We start from the raw sequence: 18606 nt of genomic DNA, 5'->3' as shown, positions 1-18606 counted from the left end.
ATTAACAGAAAATCTCACAAATGAGAAGACAAATTCTTACAGAAGCAAAGGACTGGAGTAGATTAAACAATGAATGTTACAAAGATATGCATGATTTAATTTCGATTTTTCTATGCAATGCTTTGAAATAACTCAACTTGGCAAAAAAGTCTTTTGATGGTGCTTCCTTTATAATTAGATAGTTGTATTTTATACCAGAATGAAAAGAAATTGAGAATGCTTGTGGTTGGATGGCATCTACATTTGCTGAAACAGTCAAAAGGACATTAGACATGTTGGAGAAGTTTTAACTTATTAAAAAAATATGTGAGGAAAAGTACTCTATGAATGGTAAAAAGACAGTACCTATGAAAATATTTGGGCTAATATATTTACACATATCAATGTAAAAATAGAATTGAGAATGTTTTCCACTAATAATTATTACTGATACTATTTTTTCCTCAACACCTATAGAAGTATTTTCTCATTTAAAATTGGGAACAAAGACAATATTTATATCTGTTTACCAAATCCTTAGCACAGTTCCTGGCATGTTCTGTACGTTCAGTCGTTATTTGATCAATGAAAATGAATGCTTTGCATCATCTCTATTTTCTTCATAATATAACCACTGGCAGTAATAGACATAAATAAAAATAAGGATCCAAGTATATATGCCTACTCTTTTTTTTTTTTCACTTCAGTTTCTATTGGAGTTAAAAGCAGTTTGAATCTGAGTAAGTCACATACAATGATCAGATTTCCCAGTTAATTAGTAATAAGTTCAAGTTTCCCTTTTCATTTGTCCTTGCAGATGGGGCCTGGGAGTGTCAGGGTGTTTTCTGGTAACAGATGGGAATCTGGCCAACCAGTGATCTTTGCATTCACATTCTAATGACAGAGGCCAGCGTGCCATAGAGCTGTGTCAGAGCCAATTTATGAAACTAGATCCAAAGGCTCATTAAAACGGTCACAATTCAGTGACTGCCCAGTAAAATTAGACTACGGTTTCATTCCCATAACAGAGAATATTTTAACATACTATTAAGGATATATATCAAGTATGAAAACTAGCTTTGATTCTGTGAAGGGAAAAACAACAAGATTAGAAAGCCATTTACTTTTGTGCGGAATTGGTTCCACTCTCAGATTTCGGCTTAAAATGCTTCAAATAGTCACATTTTAGAACATATGTTTGCCTCTGCAAATCTGGTGCATATTTCTCTCAGAGTAAAAGCACTTTGGTAAAGAATTTGCCTGCGATGCAGGAGACACCAGGTTTGATTCCTGGGTCTGGAAGATCCCCTGGAGAAGGGATAGGCTACCCACTCCAGTGTTCATGCCTGGAGAAGCCCATGAACAGAGGAGCCTGGGGGGCTACAGTTCACGGGGCGCAAGCATCGGACATGACTTAGCAAGTAAACCAGAAGCACTCTGGGGCAGCCCCATCAAACCGTAGGGCTGTGAGCCTGCCTGGCCAAGACATCACAAGCAGCTCAGCTGAAAGTCAGGTGTGTTTCCCCACTGCTGCCAGCCAAATCTCCCTACAGCATTCTTTTATCATACATCTTCCTCAGTGATGCCAAACTCCTGGGGGTTCAGAATGTATTATTTTACAGGTCTTTCCACAGCCAAACCAGGTTTAAGTGGCTAAAAAATATGGCATCCGAAGTCTGGTTAAGAGCGATGCTATAGTACAGAAAGTTCTAGAACATGAGTCAGGTGCAGTGCCCAGCTCTCAGCCATCTCTCGAGGGGCAGGGGCAGGGCACCCCCCCTCCTACTAGTTCAGGGCCTGGCACCTGCGCCATGCTCAATAATAAAGACGGGAGCGAAACGAGCTGACGATGTTATTAGGAAAGCCATTTAATTTCTCAATATCTCAAACATCTATATAGATGACACAGAAATAAAGACCCCTGCTCTGCTCATTTCACATGATGGTTCTGAGGCTCTGAACTAATAATAACTGCAAAAGCACTTTTTAACGGTATACTGCTTATACTAGGGTAATGTATGGTTTTACGCATTCACTTGTCAAACAGATTATTTTCTTTACCTCCTGAATTTTTATTCAATGAAACAGTAATGAATCCCTAAATCTTCCAAATGTGAATAATAAATGAGTCTGAATGACTTTTCCTGGCAGTCTATATGCCATGGCTGAATTATTTAAACTTTTATTTAAACCTCAGGAAAGAAACAAACACAAAACAATCCCAAGAGTAAAGGTGCTACTTTTAATTAATTTCTTTAGAAAATATCTCTTTTCATTTTTCCTCATTGAAAAAAAAAAAAAAACCACCCTTGATAATGTGGATGCCGTATTATCAGTTAGAGGTCACTTCAAAATCAAGCACAAATTTCTCTAGAAATAACAGATGCCATCAGGGATCACTGTTGGCAGGGATAAATAACGAGTATTTGTTTATTGTAGTAGTGTAATTTAAAATGTTAAATTATCTTTTCAAATGGGGATATTCCAAATTGAAAACACAACAAAGAAACAAATGGGAAACATTTTTGCATATATTTCAGGGTATCTCATAAACCACCGTTCAGAGGCATTCTGTTTTGCTGGATGTTAACATCTTTTTTGCTGTCCAAAAACTTATGTCTTTCTCTCTCTCATATTCATTTGAGTTAAACGCTATTGGATGTTTCTTGTTTCCAGAATTTGTTTCCCTCAGTATGCATTACAAATATCTGAGAAAGAGAAATATTATTACATTTATACCAAATTTATTTTACCATGACTTATTTGTTTGGCAACATACTTATTAACACCTTCCAAAACATTGTTTAGATAAATACCACTTTAGGAAATGCTCTGACAAAGCGTGTTTGGCTGGACACATCACGACCGATGCAAGAACACATCTTGTGGCTTATATGAGTTTGGTTAGCCCGTGGACTCCTAGGGCACCTACCACACCAACAGCTCTGTGCAGGATACTGACGGGCCTGAGAGGTTGAGCTGTGACTACCCTTTAGAAGTCCAAAGTCAAAGGGACAAACACTCAGTGGTCAGTTCTGGGAGAAGGATGTAATGAAGTAAAATGGGGAATGCAAAGGAGAATCACATCTGTTTGGGTTTAGAATTGGAGGTATCTTCCCAAGAGTCCAAAGCATCAAATTATGGAATTCTTTTACTATCGCCTTTAGTAGTACCCTAACAAGAATTGGCCAATAAATATATTTGCATGTGTCAGATATCATTTTCAGGGGTGATGCTTTGGAACGGTACCTGTCTCCATTAGCCTCATCTCATTTACCTCAAACCAGAATAGGTTCAGCTCATTGACTTTTTTTCAGTTCTGTGACTTTATAGCATATTTCTCTCACGGTATTAGCTTCATTTATTTAGTTTAAAAATAAAGAAGAAAATTGATTAGTTTTTGGAACACTTAATATACTTCAAGCAATTTACTGTGAAAAGATATAGTTAGCAACCCAACAGGGTATTTTTCAATTGAAATTTAATAGTATAAGGACTATTTTGGAGTTCATTTGAATTTTTTCACATTTTTTCATGTTCATTTGAAACATTAAAACTTCAAAATAGATATAGGATCTGTTCAATAAGCTTCACAGTTGGTTCTTACCGAGGCTCACAATGTCATATGACAAAGTGCAAATACCTCTTCTCCCTCCATGTAGAGGTCTGGGGTCTCTAGTCATCTCCTGAAAGAAAGCGATAGTTGCTCAGTCATGTCTGACTCTTTGCAACCCCATGGACTGTAGCCCACCAGGCTCCTCTGTCCATGGGATTCTCCAGGCAAGAATACTGGCGTGGATAGCCATTACCTTCTCCAGGGGATCTTCCCCACCCAGGACTCAAACGCAGGTCTCCTGAATCACAGGTGGTTTCTTTACCGTCTGAGTCACCAGGGAAGTCATCTCCTAGGCGTAGATAAAGCTTAACTCCATTTAGCTGCACTGTCCCTACGCCTGGACAGGGTTGAGGGGGTGTCTCTACACAGGTGTGATATATGGTGAACCTGTTACCAACCAGTGCTCCTGACCTCTTTAATCAATGGAAATCGATCAGAGACCAGACAAGCAATTCAGGCAAGGCTTTATTGGGCTCATGATGCAGCAGGGGGCAGAGAAAGCAACCAGCAGGTTCACTTGTTGGCTTCTTTGCCTGTTTACTCAGGGGATGCAAGTTGACTCCTTCTATAGGGTGCGGGTATGAGTGCTTTCAGAGGTTGGGCTGGAGGGGCGGCTTAGGTGGGTTGCCCACTCCTTTGGTGGCGTTTGTGCAGGGATCCTGTGCAGCACTCTGCTTTTCTTCTGACCCCCAGCTTTTGCTCCCTACTCTTCAATAGTGGTTTTGGGCTGTTTTGGTCTTCTTGTATCTTTTTGTCCAGAATTTGCCCCAACTGTGTATGCCTGAAGTTATTTTTCAGTTCAGTTCAGTCAGTTCAGTTCAGCTCAGTCGTGTCCCACTTTTTGTGACCTCATGGACTGCAGCATGCCTGGCCTCCCTGTCCATCACCAACTCCCAGAGTTTACTCAAACTCATGTCCATTGAGTCGGTGATGCCATCCAACCATCTCATCCTCAGTCATCCCCTTCTCCTCCCACCCTCAATCTTTCCCAGCATCAGGGTCTTTTCCAATGAGTTGGTCTTCTCATCAGGTGGCCAAAGGATTGGAATTTCAGCTTCAGTTTCAGTCCTTCCAATGAACACTCAGGACTGATTTCCTTAGGATGGACTGGTTGGATCTCCTTGCAGTCCAAGGGACTCTCAAGAGTCTTCTCCAACACCACAGTTCAAAAGCATCAATTCTTCAGCTCCCAGCTTTCCTTATAGTCCAACTCTCACATCCATACATGACCACTGGAAAAACCATAGCCTTGACTAGACGGACCTTTGTTGACACAGTAATGTCTCTGCTTTTTTAATATGCTGTCTGGGTTGGTCATAACTTTCCCTCCAAAGAGTAAGCCTCTTTTAATTTCATGGCTGTGGTCACCATCTGCAGTGATTTTGGAGCCCCCAAAATAAAGTCAGACACTGTTTCCACTGTTTCCCCATGTATTTGCCATGAAGTGGTGGGACCAGATGCCATAATCTTAGTTTTCTGAATGTTGAGCTTTAAGCCAACTTTTTCACTCTCCTCTTTCACTTTCATCAAGAGGCTCTTTAGTTCTTCTTCACTTTCTGCAGTTATTTTTAGCCCCTTATAATTTCTGTAATTTGTTGCTTGAGGAGACATCTGTCTAGGTGCCAACACTGCAGCCTGGCCACAAAGGGCTCCAGGTCTCAGCCTGTCTCAAACCCAAACAGAAACTCTTCAAGACACTTCTGTTTCATAGTGCTTGTCTAGTTTTATCAATGCCCTCTACGAGAATATGATTTTAATACTCAGATAATACAGTTCATCACCTTGGTATATAAATACCTCAATATGTACTTTTGCATAACAAGTAGGAATTTAACTAGGATTTTTTTGACCCATTTCAAAAGCAGTTGTTGCGATGATTAAATCTACATTCTTTCTTAAGGGTAATGTAAGATTTTTAAATGTTAGTACTTAGTGTGAATCTTTGCAAACTCAGGAATTTAAGAAACATCACTTTATTTTTTGTATCTCACCATTTTATTCCGAAGTTCCCATCTCGTGAGAGTGGCAGAAAATTGAGCCTCGGTCATTCCTCCTCTAGTCCCTCCTGTGGGTGACTTGCACGGCGCCAGCACAATCAGGGAAGGAAGTCTTGGGAGGTCTCTCTGCAGCTGACCTCAAAGTTCAGTGTCCAGAGGCCATTTACACTGTCTGTAGGCGTTCTTCAAGGCCAACAGCTCTTGAGATAGAAGAACCTGAACTTTGGCTTCCAAGTAAGATGGATTGTTCCAAAAACACAATGAAATGTATTTATTGTATCAATAAAGCTAAACACAAAGGAAACGCTCACTCATCCAGACCCTGGCCATGCCTTATGTTCCCTGATTTCCTGAGCTCATGCCCATTGTTCCTGCTCCCCCGTGTACATCCATCCCCTCCCACACGCGTCCCTGTCCACTAACACCAGGACATGGATGACCTTTACTATAGCAGTGTAACATGCATAAATTTCCATATTTAAGCATACACTTATAAACATTCAAAGGAAAATGATGCATCTGAACACTATTCAGTGTTCAGACACTATCCAGTGTCTATGAGAAAAAAAAGATTTTTTGCACTTTCTATTACCTTCAACAAGACGCTGATGTCTGAAATTGCTGTGCAACAACCTTTCATAAAACATCTTCCATTGTATGTTGGGGCTTCCCAGGTGGCACTAGTGGTGAGGAATCTGCCAGCCAATGCAGAAGTTGAAGGTTCAAGCCCTGGGTGGGGAAGATCCCCTGGAGTAGGAAATGGCAAACCTCCCTAATATCTTTGCCTGGGAAATCCCACAGAGGAGCCTGCTGGGCTGTAGTCCATGGGACCACAACAGTCAGACACGACTGAGCACACATACAGCCATTGTATGTTGTTGTTCGGTCACTAAGTCACGTCCGACTCTTTTGTGACCCCATGAGCTGTAGCCTCCCAGGTTCCTCTGTCCATGAGATTTTCCAGGCAAGAATAATAGAGTAGGTGGCCATCTCCTTCTCCAGGGGATCTGCCCAACACTGGGATCGCTCCTGCATCTCTTGCATCGGCAGGCAGACTCTTTACTACTGAGCCATCAGGGAAGCCCTCCATTGTATGTAGTTAGTTAGTTAGTCGTGTCTGACTCTTTGCAACCCCACGGACTGTAGCCCACCAAGCTACTCGGTCCATGGAATTCTCCAGGCAAGAGTCTGGAGTGGGTAGCCAGTCCCTTCTCCAGGGGATCTTCCTTACCCAGGGATCGAGCCGGGTCTCCTGCCTTAGCAGGTGGATTCTTTACTGTCTGAGCCACATAGGAAGCTCCACCTTTGTATGGATCCACTGTCAAACTCAGAACCACTAGCTACAGATTATTTTTAAAATAAATGTTACAATACTTGCTTTGATAGTCTTAAGTCTCAAGTCTTTTTTTTTTAATTTACTTATGAGAATTTTTTTTTTGTTTTCAGTTCAAAAGTAAAGAAGTCTAAGATAGAAATACAATAGTGTGTCTAATGATATTTCCTGGATATGTACCTCTACCATCATTACAGATCTTATAAAAATAATAGAAATCTTCATTTGTTACACTCACTTTTTTTGTTACAACTCTGTCATATGTGAAGGGTTAGACAGCCGAGATCTTTGTTGGGCCTTATTACAAATTATACAAGAGTCAGTGTCTTCCTAATTCATTCTCAGGACTGTTTTTTACTCACAATCCAAAGTTATTTCCCACTCAAACCAGATGAAAATTTCTAACTGGAGGCTCTAATAACCTTCTCTCATCCAGTAATCCATCCTCCCAACAGCTCTTTTCTTCTAGTTCCCCACTCACCATCTCTACTGAAATCCTTATTCACCAAAATTCTCTGCCCTGACCTGAATATTTATCAACACACAGCTTACCATGTTTGTTATCATTTTCTTTTGTAATTTTGCATTAATTATCATACAAATTAAATTTTTGGATAGACATTAAATTTAAATATATGAAGAAAATTAATATTTATATAAAATTTATAACATATTTAAGTTATACAGAGTGATGCTATATTATAAACTTACCTCCTCTATCCAGTTTAAGAAATAGTACATTATGCTTAACTTTGAAGTCCTTTAGATACCCTTCACAAGTCCCATCCATACCCTTATCTACCCCTTTAGAGGCAACATTCATCCTGAACTAATTTGCTTATCTCTGTTTGCTTTTCTTAGTTTTATTGCACGTATTTTCATTCCTATGCAACGTATTGTTTAAATTTGTATTTTTATTAACATAAAAGGATTCAGTCTGTGACTGTCCAGGGTATCATCTTTTTGCTCGGTGTTATGTTCCTGAGGTTCATCAGTACCTCAGTGATGTTGCCGATAGCTCAGTGTTTCTCTCTCTCTACCCACTACACTTTACTGCTTTGTAGTATGCTTGTGTGTAAATACATCACAACATTCTTTTATCCAGTTATCTGCCAATGGATGTTTGTGCTTTTCCATGAATTTTTTTACTGTACTGCAATAAACAGTCTTATAAGATACACACATTCAAAAGTTTCTATAGGTGCATGCCTCCTGGTTCATAGGACTTAGCGTTTTATGTGCATTATACACTACTAAATTATTTCTAAAATAGTTTTACTAATTTATGCTTATAGTCACAATGTATACAAGTTTGACTTGCTCCGAAGCCTCATTAACTTGTGATATTGTCAGACTTTGCAAACTATTGTAAATCCAGTGGGTATCAGTTATATGTCATTGTGGTTTCACTTGCATTTACCACTTCTACTGAGGTTGAGAATATTTTCATGTGTTTATTCAGCATTCATATTTCCTCTTCTGTAAAGTGCCTTAACTAGTTTTTGCCCAATTTTCTATTTGGTGGTTTGTCTCTTTTTCCTATTATATGAATGCTTTATACATTCCTGAAACAAATCCTTCATTAAGGATTTCTTTATCCAATTAGTGACTCTTCATTTTTAACATGACTTGGATGGATGGGCAGAAACACTTGATTTTTAACACAGTAGAATTTTTCATTCTTATGCTTTAAGGCTCGAGCTCTTTATGTCTGGTTTAAGATTATCCTTCCACACTCTGATCTCATAAAGATATCCTGCTATACTTCCTCCTAAAAGTTTTATATTTGCCTCTTACATTTAGGTTTTTGATCCAATAAGTAATCTATTTTTCTGTATGATGAAATTAGAGGTCCAATTTCATATTTGTCCTTGCTACAATAACCAGTAACCAATAATAACCAATAACCAATTGTTACAGCATCAAAAGTTTACCTTTTACTCACTTGTCAGCTGAGCCGGCTCCATCATAATTTAAGTGTTTCTTATATGTGAAGTCAGTTTGTGGGTTCTCTACTCTGTTCCATTGGTTTGTCTTCTCTTTTTGTATCTAAACTGCTGTCTTCATTATTACAGCTTTAAAATAAATCCTGATAAGGCAAATTTGCCAGCTTTTCTTTTCAAGTATATTATGGCTATTTTGATGTTTTGCTCTATCATATAAATTTTAGAATCAGCATGTCAAATGCCACACAGACATGAAAAGAATATTTGGGGATTTTATTGTAAATATGTAGAATCAATAGATCAACTTGGGGAGAATTGAGATATTTATTTATCAAGACTTCCAAATTCTCTTTTTATGTAAATTAACTGTAAAATCTCCCAATACAGAGTTATAATTTTCTTCATAAACATCTTTCAAATTTTATAATATATTTTATCCCTTGGTACTTGTATGTTTCATAAGTGGCATCCTTTAAAATGATATATTTAAATATGCATTACTATGTAGGAACATGCAATTAAATTTTGTATATTGGCTTTGAATATAAGAAACTTATAAAACTCTCTTTTAATTGTAGTAATCTGTGGATGCCTCAGAGTTTTTTTGGACCCACATGTTACCAGCAATTATGACAATTTCTTCTTTCCCATTTCTGATATTGTTTTCTTGTCTTACTTCACTGTCTACAATATCCAGTACAATGTTATATAGAGATGGTGATAGTAAATCCCTTGATCTTAAAGAAAATGTGCCCAGTAACCCACTATTGAGTATAGTGTTTAGTATGGATTTTATATTGATATTCTTTGGGAGGTGGCAGAGGCTTCCTTCTCTTCCTAGTTAAGGATTTCCCCACATATGGCTGTTGAATTAGATGAGCATATATTTCCTATCCTTTAACGTGGGCCCTGCCTCCTGTCCCCTGGGATTCCCAAGGATGTGAGAACTAAAGTTCAAGTTCTGGTTTCCGCAGACGTCCTCAAGCCCAAGCCGGGTTCAGTGTTCCATCTCCACTGACTTGCCACGCCCACGCAGATACAGGCTTCTGTGAGCTCCTTACTTTGATGTTAGCCCAATGTGTTTTTTAAGAGAGATAACATTATGCCATTTGAAACAACCTGATTAGAATGGGAGATCGTCCTACTGAGTGAAGTAAGTCAGACAGAGAAAGATGAATAGCATATGAAATCATTTATATGTGGAATCTGAAAAATGTGTAACATGAACTTATTTACAAAACAGAAATAGCATCACAGATGTGTGGAAAGCAAATCTGTGGGATCTGTGGGTAACAAGAGGGAAGAGGGGCAGGTAAGTGGAGAGACTGGGATTGACATCTACACAGTATTATATATAAAATCAATAACTAACAAGGACTTACTGTACGCACAGTGAGCTCCACTGAATGCCCTGCAATGATCTATATGGGAATACAGCCTAAACAAGGAGTGGACAGAGGTATACGCATGACTGTTTCATTTCATTATACAGCAAAAACTAACACAGCCTTGTAAATCATCTACATGCCAATATAAGTTACTTTAAAAGAGGTACATCATTTTCCATCTACATATTTTGGTTGCTTTTACTGATGGGTGGTTCATCCATCTCCAGACAGTGTATGTAGTCCCCTGTATTTGGTTCAGACGGTAAAGAATCTGCCTGCAATGCAGGAGAGCTGAGTTTGATCCCTAGGTCAGGAACACCCCCTGGAGAAGGGAATGGCCATCCACTCCCGTATTCTTGCCTGGAAAATCCCATGGATGGAGGAGCCTGGCAGGCTACAGTTCATGCGGTTGCACAGTCAGACACAACCTGAGCGGCTATCACTTTCGTTTTTCACTTATGAGAAATAGAAATTTGCCTTTCTTTTCTGTCAAAATGATGTCCCTCACTTCTTTCAAAGCTTTTCTTAAAGTTCACCTCCTTTAGATTTTCTTTTTTATCATCCTCTGGAAATGTTAACTTTATTAAATATAATAGTTTATATCACTTCCCAAACCTTTATCACCCAACTTCATAACAATTTTACACATTTTTAAAAAACATTAAGGTTGGTAATTGATGCAAATGCTATCTTGTCATGTACTTAATTTAGGCATCTTCTTGTCTTATCTTAGAGACTTTGTTATAGTTTTGGTTCTTGAAAGCAAGTGACGTGCTGTGCTTTCCTTCAGATCTCTCCAGAACTCTGTAATTGAACATGCCAGTTACTGAATGCATTTTGTTGTTCCCTCAGTAAACCTTGTATGCTTTATAATTCCACCCTTCTAACACTTCTCTGCTTAAGTGGAGAAGATATTACCAAAGGGAATGTAACAATTCCTCTCATGAACAAAGCTTCATTCTATGAAAATGTCTATACAGAGACATTCCAGGCAAAACTGCAAATCAGTAGGATACCTCACTCTGCCTCTTGCTTTTATTTAAATTAATTTTTATGGGAGTATGTTTTATAATCATTCTCCCTTTCTAGTTTTAGCGAGCATTCCTGACCCCTCTACCTTTTCCAATATTTGCTTTTTTCGTTGTACTTTGCACCTTCTGATATGTTACATCGTTTTCCTATTTGCTATGTTTGTGGTTTACTATCTATCCCCTCCTTCCCCATAGAAGACAAGTCCCATGAGGGCACGGATTTGGTACATATCTGAAACAGAGCCTGGCCTAGAGTAGGTGCTCAAAAAACACTTGTGAATAAATGAATGTCATATAACATTTTATACATAAAAACAAAACAATGCGATTTCATGATTTATTTTCACAACAGGTTTAATACTTTCTTAATCAGTGCTATTTTATTTTATGTTTTCAGATATCAATATGGCAGGAGAACCAAAACCATACAGACCAAAACCTGGAAATAAGAGGCCCATTTCTGCACTTTACAGGTGAGTAAGCAAGGACTATTTTATGAATCTGTTGATCAGTCACTCAGTTGTGTCCAACTCTTTGCGACTCCATGGACTGCAGCACGCAAGGCCTCTCTGTCCATCACCAACTCCCAGAGTTTACTCAAACTCATGTCCATCAAGTCGGTGATGCCATCCAACCATCTCAGCCTCTGCCATCCCCTTCTCTTCCCGCCTTCAATCTTTCCCAGCATCAGGGTCTTTTCAAATGAGTCGATTGTTCACATCAGGTGGACAAAGTATTAGAGTTTCAGCTTCAACATCCATCCTTCCAATGAATATTCAGGACTGATTTCCTTTAGGATGGACTGGTGGGATCTCCTTGCAGTCCAAGGGACGCTCAAGTCTTCTCTAACACCACAGTTCAAAAGCATCAATTCTTCAGTACTCAGCTTTCTTTATAGTCCAACTTTCACATCCATACATGATTACTGGAAAAATCATAGCCTTGACTATATGAGCCTTTGGAGGCAAAGTGATGTCTCTGCTTTTTAATATACTGTCTAAGTTTGTCGTAGCTTTTCTTCCAAGGAGCAAATGTCTATTAATTTCATGCCTGCACTCACCCTTTGCAGTAATTCTGGAGCCCAAGAAAATAAAGTCTGTCACTGTTTCCATTTTTTCCCCATCTATTTGCCATGAAGTGATGGGACCAGATACCATGATCTTCATTTTTTGAGTGCTGAGTTTTAAGTCAGCTTTTTCCTCTCCTCTTTTATGTTCATCAAGAGGCTCTTTAGTTTCTCTTCATTTTCTGCCACAAGGTTATTGATATTTCTCCTGAGAATCTTGATTCCAGCTTGTGCTTCTTCCAGCCCAGCATTTCTCATGATGTACTCTGCATATAAGTTAAATAAGCAGGGTGACAATATACAGCCTTGATATAATCCTTTCCCAATTTGGAACCAGTCTGTTGTTTCATGTCCAGTTCTAACTGGTGCTTCCTGACCTGCCTGCAGATTTCTCATGAGGCAGGTCAGGTGGTCTGGTATTCCCATTTCTTAAAGAATTTTCCACAGTTTGTCATGATCCACATTCGAAGGCTGTGGCATAGTCAATGAAGCAGAAGTTGATGTTTTTCTGGAATTCTCTTGCGTTTTCTGTGACCCACCAAACGTTGGCAATTTCATCTCTGGTTCCTCTGCCTTTTCTAAATCCAATCTGTACTTCTGGAAGTTCTCAATTCACATACTTTAAAGCTTGGAGGATTTTGAGCAATACCTTACTAGCACGTAACACGAGTGCAATTGTGCGGTAGTTGGAGCTTTCTTTGGCATTGCCTTTCTTTGGGATTGAAATGAAAACGGACCTTTTCCAGTCCTGTGGCCAATTCTGAGTTTTCCATAGTTTATGGCATGATGAATGCAACATGTTAACGGCATCATCTTTTAGGGTTTGAAATACCAGAGCTGGAACTCCGTCACCTCTACTATCTTTATTCATGGTAATTCTTCCTAAGGCCCACTTGACTTCGCACTCCAGGATGTCTGGCTCTAGGTGGGTGCTCACACCATCATGATTATCTGGGTCATGAAGATCTTTTTTGTATAGTTCTTCTGTGTAGTCTTGCTGCCTCTTCTTAATATCTTCCACTTCTGTTAGATGCATACCATTTCTGTCCTTTATTGAGCCCATCTTTGAATGAAATGTTCCCTTGGTATTTCTCATTTTCTTGAAGAGATCTCTAGCCTTTCCCATTCTGTTGTTTTCCTCCATTTCTTTGCATTGTTCATTTAGGAAGGCTTTCTTGTCTCTCCTTGCTATTCTTTGGAACTCTGCATCCAAAAGGATATATCTTTCCTTTTCTCCTTCGTCCTTCATGTCTCTTCTCTTCTCAGTTATTTGTAAGGCCTCCTCAGACAACCATTTTGCCTTTTCACATTTCTTTTTCTTGGGGATGGCTTTGATCACTGCTTCTGGTACAATGTTATGGACATCCATTCATCATTCAGGCACTCTCTCTATCAGATTGAATCTCTTGAATCTGTTTCTCACTCCCACTGTATAATTGTAAGGGATTTGATTTAGGTCATACCTGAATGGTCTAGTGGTTTTCCCTACCTTCTTCAATTTCAGTCTGAATTTTGCAATTTATGATCTTACCCACAGTCAGCTCCCAGTCTTGTTTTTGCTGACTGTATAGAGCTTCTCCATCTTCAGCTGCAAAGAAAAGAATCAATCTGATTTCAGTGTCGACCATCTGGTGATGTCCATGTCTAGAGTCTTCTCTTGTGTTGTTGGAAGAGGGTGTTTGCTATGACCAGTGTGTTCTCTTGGCAAAACTCTGTTAGCCTTTGCCCTGCTTCATTCTGTACTCCAAGGCCAACCTTGCCTGTTACGCCAGGTATCTCTTAACTTCCTACTTTTGCATTCCAGTCCTCTATGATGAAAAGGACATCTTTTTTTGGTATAAGTTCTAGAATGTCTTGTAGGTCTTCATAGAACCATCAGCTTCAGCTTCTTCAGCATTGCTGGTTGGGGCATAGACTTGGATTACTGTGATACTGAATGATTTTCTTCGGAAACAAACAGAGACCATTCTGTCGTTTTTGAGACTGCACCCAAGTACTACATTTTAGACTTTTGTGTTGAGTATGAAGGCTACTCCATTCCTTCTAAGGGATTCCCGCCCACAGTAGTAGATATAATGGTCATCTGAGTTAAATTCACCCATTCCTGCCTATTTTAGTTCGCTGATTCCTAAAATGCTGACATTCACTCTTGCCATCTCCTGTTTGAACACTTCCAATTTGCCTTGATTCCTGGACCTAACATTCCAGGTTTCTATGCAGTATTGTTCTTAGCAGCATCAGATTTTACTTTCACCACCAGATACATCCAGAACTGGATGTCTTTTCTGCTTTGGCTCAGCCTCTTCATTCCTTCTGGAGCTATTTCTACACTCTTCTCCAGTAGCATATTTAGCACCTGTGGATCTGGGGAGTTCATCTTTCAATGTCATATCTCTTTGCCTTTCATACTGTTCCTGGGATTCTCAAGGCAAGAATGCTGAAGTGGTTTATTTTATGATTTGTAGTAGTAAAAATTCTTACAGTTTTAAAAGAGAATATAACCTGTAAAGAATCAAATATTCTGAAGAAAAATCCTTACTGGCATAAAGTACAGCAAAATGCTGGTCGTATATCTATATCAAGGAGCATTGGTAGGGAACTGTCCTAACCTTTTCATCTTCACTTAAGCAACCCTTCTACAAGATATTCCTCTAATAAAATCTAATAAAAATCTCTCATGACTCTACCTAACAAAAGGTTAATATTTGCTGACTAGTGCATGTCATGTACTACATGTACTTTATATATATTATTTAATTTTCACAGCAATTCTGCAATGTAGATGGTGCTACTCTCATCTTGCTGATCAAGAACCTGATGTGCCATTTCTTAGAAATCTTCCCTAGGTCATGCCACTGGTAAATAATGGTTTGGTTCAGTCCAGTCACTCAGTCATGTCTGACTCTTTGTGACCCCATGGACTGCAGCACGCCGGGCTTCCCTGTCCATCACCAACTCCCAGAGTTTGCTCAGACTCATGTCCACTGAGTTGGTAAATGATGGCACCAATAATCAAGCTCATGGTTTCTGATGCCATGTCCTGACTTCTTCCCAACAGATCATTCAGCCTCTCTCTTCCAAAGAGTGTGTTTCTTTCACCTCTATTTCATCAAAAAAAAAAAAAAAAAAAAACAAGTAAAATCCTTCTCTTTTCTAGAGAGATATTAACTGATTCCTTTAATCTTCTCTAAGGTACTTGAATCTGAGTCAGTTTAACAGTCTGGTCTTTCTCCTCTACATGCCCCAATTTAGTGTCACTGCTTATGATCTCAATTTCAGGTGGATGGAGTAGAACACACTTACTTAGACTAGACTGTATTGTTCTATATAGACTTCTGTTTGGTTAAGTAAAATTCAACTGATTTGGAGAAGATGTCAAGATTAAACTCATGAAAATTCTGATTCTTTAAAAACAGCCACTTTAGGGAAAATAAAAGTTCTGCTGCTAAGCTATATGTCCACTTCATGTACTTCTGCCATCGCTTTTTGTAATCTAAGTGCTGACTCTGCATCTCTGTTAAATCCCCTTTTGTTAGACTTAGCCAATTGTTTCACGCTGTTGAGATTGCCTATCATCCAATTTATTTGGCCCTGTCCCAGATACGTATCTTCATTCGCCAGGGTCCACATCCGAAGAGCTAATTTAAGTGGTGAGCGAGGCCCCTTTTCCCTGATATCATTTGAATAAAGGAGAATTGAGTTATGCATATCAAAATCGATTATATTCTGATATACTATAGCATGAAGAGCCCTCAAAAGATAGCTTGGAGCTGTGTTCTTGCCTTTGTTCTCTGAAAATTAGCCTATCTCATTTTCAGCTACTCACAGCTTCATTTCTCGGACTGTAAAGTAAAAGGGTCAGAACTAGATGAGTTCTAAGGTCCTTTTCACGCCTAATGCCCCAGGGATCTCTAAGGTATGACCATCAGCAATCTGAAAAGACACACTGGAAATATAATTGCTTTTTCATTTTGGCCGTGCCCTTTTATTTCATTTAATAAACATTTTTATAGAAAAAGAGAAAGCTACAGGACTTATCAAATGTTGGTAATTGGCCATAAAGCAGTACTGATAATAAAACTCAGAGATGAAGCCATCAACAAATGCCAAATGATGCTTTCTGTACCTTGTTAGAGGTAACGGACAATGTTTAAGAAACTGAGAAGTGTAAATAATTTGTAATCAGATAGATTTTAAAATGTATGCACAGATTTCCAGCTAATGCAGAATTTTTGAAATATCATAATTTCAATTATTATCAGAAAAAGCTGCCAATGGCTTTTCTTCTCATCAAAGAACTTGCACTATCTGTGCAATGATGTTAATTTCACATTTTCCCTGTTCTTGGAGTGTTTTGATTTTCTTTTGGGAATAGAAGCTTATGACAAGAAACAAATGTCTTTTTAACTGTTATTTTTCTAAGTTATGTTGACTTGTGAATTCAGAAGACTTAGAAGCAGAAGTTTATTTAAATCTGATATTTTGTATACAAAACATTAGAGGGGAAATGCTTATTTATCCTAGTTTCATCTGTTTACACAAAAGAAGGCTGAGACATTCTGAAATTGCAAGAAAAACAATAACAGAGGGAACAAAAGAGCGTGAGCATGCAGTTCAGAAATCCCTTTTATACACATGCCCTCATTCTTACATAAGCTTAATAATAATAACACCTTACTTTATGTAGACCAACTGTGATTTCACAGTCATTATTCATCGGTTCACCGCAGAACACGACAACGTTGGTATTGTGTGCCTTGCTTCATAGATGAGAAAACCAAGTTTCCAAGTCAGTAAAGGATTTTCCTGGAAAAAGGTAACAAGATTAGGAATTCAACCTTCAAGTCTAAAGATATTGCCACTTGATCACAACTCCCTGTGTTTACTCACCTGCTACCGTATAAACAATGCAAATTCTAAAACACAGAGATTTCTACCCACCAAAACCAATAATCAATTATGTTTCTGTCCATGAATATCTTGCCAGCAGGTGACAAAGGAGAGCCTGTACACTCTACTTAGCATAACAACAAGAGTTGCCACTGATCTGTGTTCTCATAGGGCACAGGTTTTGAGTTTCAAGTTCTTTACCTGATGTAATAGCTATATCATTTTTCTTGATAATATAAAATGGAATAATTGAGATGAAAGCACTGTGTTCAGTGGAGGGAATACAGTAGCAGCTTAAAAAAGGGTGGTTTCTACTTTGCAACTCTTTGCATCTTCGGGTTTCTTTCCTCATCTGTAAAATGAAAGAGCTAGAATAGTTTCATTTGTTCATTCATTCTTTCATACAAGACATATTCCTTCTGTGTCTACTATGGTGTAGGCACTGAGGTAGCTGCTCTTCTGGACAAATGATGCAGAAAATCCAAAAATGCAAAGGCCGCAGGGCAAGGAGAGACCATGATGAAATAAAAGGAAACCATCTTTATGGTTATGAGTAACCTCTGATTGATCTTTGTGCCCTAAACTACTGTGTCTCTCCATCTATTTCCTCTACTGGGGATGTCAGTGATCTGCCATTAGATTTTTTTTCTTCACTTATGTCCATTTTATCTGCGTCATCAACCACAAAGTAGTATTTACCATGGGCTATTCATGGAGGCATTGCTTTGATTTGTTACTTCTAACAGGATTCTCAGTTTAGCCAACCTTCACTAAGCATATCACTTCTGCTAGATTATCACGGTACACAGAGATGCTATTCTTAAAAAGCATAATAAGACTTCAGCATATTAATATCATATACATGAGTTAGATACACATATAGGTAAGGAGCATACATGAAGGACACATACAGTTCTATGAGGAAATATGTGAGAGAATTATAGGTTCTGCCTGGTGGACAGGAAGTGAAAGGCCTGGTTAACAGTTAGGCCAACTTCTGAAGAAGCGGGCACTCACTCTGCAGGCAAAGGACTTGAGGGCAGGCGTGCCAGGTAGAGAACGCGTGGGCACACGGTCACAGAGACGAAGCCAGCGGTTGGTGCTGAGAACTGCGATACACCTCTTGGATCACCATGCATGGTGGCTCAGTCATCCCTCTATGACTGCTGACCACACAAAGTAATCCAGCTCTTATTCTGCCGGCAACAAGGAGCCATTTGAAAATGATGAGTGACTGGAAATGGGGTGTTAGGATGAGTGTGAGTTACAAATATGTCCCAGGTTTCTAGCTTAGGCAACTGGGGGGTGTGGGGGGTGATCACATGATTCTCCTAAAGGAATAAGAAAGCATGATGAGCAG

At 38.9% G+C, this 18606-nt stretch overlaps 1 protein-coding gene across 7 annotated transcripts in view; it reads left to right on the top strand.

The window, feature by feature from the left end:
* RALYL (RALY RNA binding protein like) overlaps positions 1 to 18606 on the top strand; it is a 773722-nt gene that overhangs the window by 606504 nt on the left and 148612 nt on the right. For 4 of the 7 annotated variants that reach the window (XM_043879846.1, XM_043879848.1, XM_043879843.1 and 1 more), the window contains one exon: positions 11688 to 11763. In XM_043879846.1, the coding sequence (XP_043735781.1) occupies positions 11688 to 11763 (76 nt within the window). Of the gene's footprint in view, positions 1 to 11663; positions 11764 to 18606 lie in introns of all 7 variants that reach the window. The other 3 variants (XM_043879847.1, XM_043879845.1, XM_043879844.1) reach the window with 1 other exon arrangement.

The sequence above is a fragment of the Cervus elaphus genome, chromosome 21 (assembly GCF_910594005.1).
Source record: "Cervus elaphus chromosome 21, mCerEla1.1, whole genome shotgun sequence".
Taxonomy (NCBI): domain Eukaryota; kingdom Metazoa; phylum Chordata; class Mammalia; order Artiodactyla; family Cervidae; genus Cervus; species Cervus elaphus.
This window is presented reverse-complemented; position numbering and strand designations above follow the sequence as displayed.